This window comes from Cucurbita moschata, unplaced genomic scaffold (assembly GCF_002738365.1).
Source record: "Cucurbita moschata cultivar Rifu unplaced genomic scaffold, Cmos_1.0 Cmo_Scf00003, whole genome shotgun sequence".
In the NCBI taxonomy this organism is placed as follows: Eukaryota; Viridiplantae; Streptophyta; class Magnoliopsida; order Cucurbitales; family Cucurbitaceae; genus Cucurbita; species Cucurbita moschata.
Window position 1 is genome coordinate 6,010,372 of NW_019268519.1, and position 4,551 is coordinate 6,014,922.

General features: G+C 38.3%; 1 protein-coding gene across 1 annotated transcript in view; it reads right to left on the reverse strand.

The window, feature by feature from the left end:
* Positions 1-3,659, reverse strand: part of LOC111441064 (putative cyclic nucleotide-gated ion channel 8) — a 5,620-nt gene extending 1,961 nt beyond the window's left edge. The window contains exons 1-5 of the mRNA XM_023077971.1: positions 3,119-3,659; positions 2,449-3,043; positions 2,026-2,238; positions 850-1,154; positions 295-406 (exon numbers count right to left, since the gene is read on the reverse strand). Of these exons, the coding sequence (XP_022933739.1) occupies positions 295-406; positions 850-1,154; positions 2,026-2,238; positions 2,449-3,043; positions 3,119-3,180 (1,287 nt within the window). The 5' untranslated portion in view covers positions 3,181-3,659. The remainder of the gene's footprint in view (positions 1-294; positions 407-849; positions 1,155-2,025; positions 2,239-2,448; positions 3,044-3,118) is intronic.
* Between the last annotated feature and the right edge of the window lie 892 nt (positions 3,660-4,551).

The window sequence follows — 4,551 nt, forward strand, 5'->3', positions numbered from 1 at the left end:
TTTTTTTTTTTTTTTTTTTTTTTAAATATCGTGCAAAAATAATATATAATCATCTAACACACCATTTTACGAAGTATATACATGAAAAGCGTATCTCGTATATCTAACACACCATTTTACGAAGTATATACATGAAAAGCGTATCTCGTATTTATAATCACAAGAAATCAAACAACATGAAATATTAGAAAAGTACTTATAATCATCCTAAAATACATTTTAGTTCATGGTTGAAACCTTGTAAGCAGGGGTTTTGAGCCTGAAAAAGAAAGGTAAGGGATGTAAAAGTCTTACTTGCATGTTTCCAATCAAGAGTGCAAAAAGGATGAGCCCAGAAATTGCAATTAGTATGGAAAAGATAACCTCCCCTGGATAGGTACTGGTGAGCAGTCCCTGGCCAAGCGTACTGTTGAACAGTCAACTATTCAATGGTCAAACACACATGAAACTTTCAACAATTTTAACACTAGTTGGGTGATTTTGCATTTCAAAGTGTTTAAGGTTTGTATAATTTGAGGATTAAAATGATGAACCTAGATTCCATATGTGAACTTGCTAACATATTTACCGAATGAAAACATAAATTATGTTACTTAATCAATTTTAAAACGACGTAATGAGACAAAGTCAGTGATGCACTTTTTATTTTTTTTCTCCTTGTCCCTACTCCATTCTCCATTATGAGGAATCGGGATCAATGTCGAGAAATCCCTTTCAGGGAATAAGTCAGCACACATAGATTTCTCGTTCCTCATTCTTTATTTAATATTATTAAAAACTTAACATAAAATTATTGTATTATGAAAGAAATGAGAAAAAAAAGTGAAGGGAATAAGGAAGAAAGGGGACCTCAAATTTTGCAAGCCCCACCACAAGCAGTAGCAGAACTTGGAGAAGAAAGTCCTGGACTGAACAATGCCAGAGGCAATAGCCTGTGTGTAAATGCCATAGTTGAATGGCAAATTATCTCCAATGGCTGTGCATTTCCTTCTGAGAATACCAACACTAATAACTTTCCACTCCTTATACCCAGGCATGTGCTTATTTCCGCAGTACAGGAAGTTTATGTTGCACTTCCCACTGCTTCTGCACGCTTGTCTCCAACATGCGTCGTTCCTCTCCACTGCCAGCAAGTACCAGAACGCTCCCGCTATCTTTAATGTATTCAGAATTCTCAATTAAACCCTCCTTCAAATCTAATATTCAACTAATTCTCAACTTCTAACGGTTCACTCTAAGAAATAATCTTATACGGTAGCTGCTTTCAAATAACGCTATTGTAGACCTTTTATAATATTTTTCGTAAGTTAGTATCATACTATTGTAGAGATTTGTAATTCCTAACATGATATCAGAGTCATGCCCTTAATTTAGTCATGTCAATAGAATACTCAAATGTCGAACAAAGAAGTTGTGAGCTTCGAAGGTGTAGTCAAAAGTGACTCAAGTGTCGAACAAAGGGTGTATTTTGTTCAAAGACTCTAAAGGAGTCGAGCCTCGATTAAGAGGAGACTGTTTGAGGGCTCCATAGGTCTCGAGGAAAGCTCTACAGTGTACTTTGTTCAAAGGGAGACTTGTTGAGGATGGTTGAATACATTTCCATTGGTACGAGACTTTTAGAGAAGCTTAAAGCAAGATCATGTGAGCTTATGCTCAAAATGGACAATGTCATACCATTGTGGAGATATGTGATTCCTAACCTTGACATGCATTGCTACAGATACGGAAACATGCCATTATTAAAAATCCAAGACTTTTTGTAGCGTTTTTTTATAGCTATATTGGATGCTATGGTAAAATATAAAGATATAACTTACATACACTGCTACGGATACGGATACGGAAACATTTAATAGTTAAAATAGCGTACTACCTTCGATTTATAGTAGCAAAACAATGTTAATATAGTAAAGTTGCTCCTAATAAATTCACTAAACTATCAATTTTGTGCAAAGTTTAAAAGCATTAAACAATATAAAAAGTATTACGAAAAGTATTGAGATTAGAAATAGAGAGGAGGCTTACATGACTGGCGAGCATGTACAAGAGGAGATAGTAAGCAGCACCAGCCCAGGCGCTTTCAGCAAAAACACCTGCGGTCTTCTTAAGTTCTATGTTCAAAGGTATAAACCTAACAAATCTGGGAATGTACTGAAGAAACACTATGTTTAACAATGCTTGTTTTGTTGCCAACACCTCTGAACCTTTTGACCTGTGAAGAAATCTCCACACCACAACCTGTGATCAACACAAATCAAACTATTCGAATTTCTAATATTTTGGTTTGAAGTTTATGCATTGTTCTTGTCTGGTAGATTAGTCAATTGATTCTAAAAAATTATGAAAATCCTTATAATCAACATTATGAAACTAGTTTGGTAAATTAATCTTTATTTTGTTTTTAATAATTATAGTTCTAAGTCCGAACAAAAATTGTGAAACACGAACCTGAGGAAAAGGAAGAACAGCGAGGAAATCGGCAATGAAATAGCGCTGAAGATACCGCTTGGCGATCTCTGCCGGATCGATCACAAGTTCGCCGCGGCCAAACACCCTTGACGATGGCGCAATGTAAGCCGTCCGGAACTGGAACGCCATCCGAATCAAGTAGAACAGGTCGACGGCCGTACGGGCGGTGGTGGTCGTGACGGCAAGCTGAGTGTCCATTCCGAGGCAGTAAGAGGCGTGGTTGAACACAGGGAGGTAGAAGAACAGAGGATCGATGGAGACGGCGAGAATACAGCACAGGACGAATAGCTTGTTCCAGAAGAGAAGCGATTTGTCCTGCGGATCGAAGATTTTCTGCTCTGACACTTTCAGGTCCTCAGGGAAAATGACTTTGGACACGCTAGAGTGGAGCGAGCGGCCTAGGGTTAGAATTCCGTCAGAGCTCATTTGTACTCCCCTACGGAACGATTGCGACGCGTTTCGAGGATTCGATCGGCTAATGAATGGCAGTGGGAGGCTTTCTAGGTTGAATCGGCATTTCTTCATCTTGCTTGATTCAGAGGATGCTGACAAATTTGAATCCAACTCATCCAACCTGCGAGCTCCATGGAATGTTAACTATCTCGAATGGATGAAGAAATTAAGCAGAAATCGAAATTCGACAACATACCTCACGAATTTCTCCTTGTGACCACCTATGTACTGCGACTTGTATCCACCACAATCGAACATTTTGTGGCAATGGCGAACATAGATGCCACAATTCGATCGCGCTTCAAACCTGTGCCGTTTTGTTCTCGAAATAGATCATTCTGGTTTCCAGTTCCTGCAAATCAAAACCTCTGTTTCTAGGAAGCGATTCTCGGTTTCGATTCCGAAGAGATATAACAGAAAACGGTTTGAAATGGTCGCATATGTTTGTGCTTCGCCTTTTTTCTTCTTCCATTGGAGATCCAATTTTCTCGCAGGATTGCGTTTCCATATTTAGGAAATGGAAATTTGTCTGCGTGTTTTCTTCTTCTCGCGAAGTCATCGGATTTTCTTCTCCAGAAGAAACATGGAGACATTCGTTTGAATCCTGATTGGATTGAAACTGCGATCATCCGCGATTTTCTTTTCTCTGCATCGGTTAGTTTCAGTTTCGGTTTGTTTCTTATTGCTTTTGCGGATTGTTTCCTGATTGGTCTTCTTTCTTTCTTTCTTCTTCATCTTCCGAACTGTTCTTCATAGTTCAATTCAATTTAACTAAATATTACGTCCAAAATAAATAAATAAATAAATATTATTAATTAAAACTAAATTCTAATTGATTTGGTTTATTTCAAGTATGAAAATGACATAAAAAACCGGTTCTAAATTAACCAAACCCTAATTCATTCGGTTGGGTCGGTCGTAGCTTTTTATGCTCATGTGAGATTGAGGGGTCTTATCCATCCAAAAGAATTTGACAAATATCGAAACTACTTGCGGCTTGATTGACATTTTCTACAATAATTCAAGATTTTTTCGACACAAAATAAACGAAAAAGTAAAGAACATTTTGGGACAAGAAGTCGTAATACCTCCTCGAGAGACCCTTTGTCAACACAATAGACTTAAAGCGTTAGTAGAAACTACCTTTATCAATGCCAATAAGATGCGTCGAAAAAACCCGTCTCTGTCGATGCATTTTGTTGGCATCAATTTTGCGCATCGACAATTCTTTGGTGACCTGATTATAATCCATTATCATCAGGTCACCAACTTCTTTGACCTTCCGACATTGAGCAGACAAGGGATGGGTGGTAGAAGATGACGAGGAGTAGTAACTAGAAGACGACAAAGAGTAGTAACTAAGTTGGAATGCCACGTGGCTCAAGATTCAGGGGGCCCACCGCTGGGTCGCTCCTATTGTGAAGTCAAAAAGTTCTAGAAATAGTGTAGAAGGAATCAACATGAAATTTGGATTGTAGCTTAAGTTATCACGCAAAGGACACAACGGAAATTAAAATCAAAGTTCTAGAAATCGTGGAGGGAGGCGCAAGGTTGAAAACATGTAAAACATGTGGACCTAATGCTCACGTGGAATTGCGAGTAGTCAAGAGGAGACAAGGGCTTAGGCAT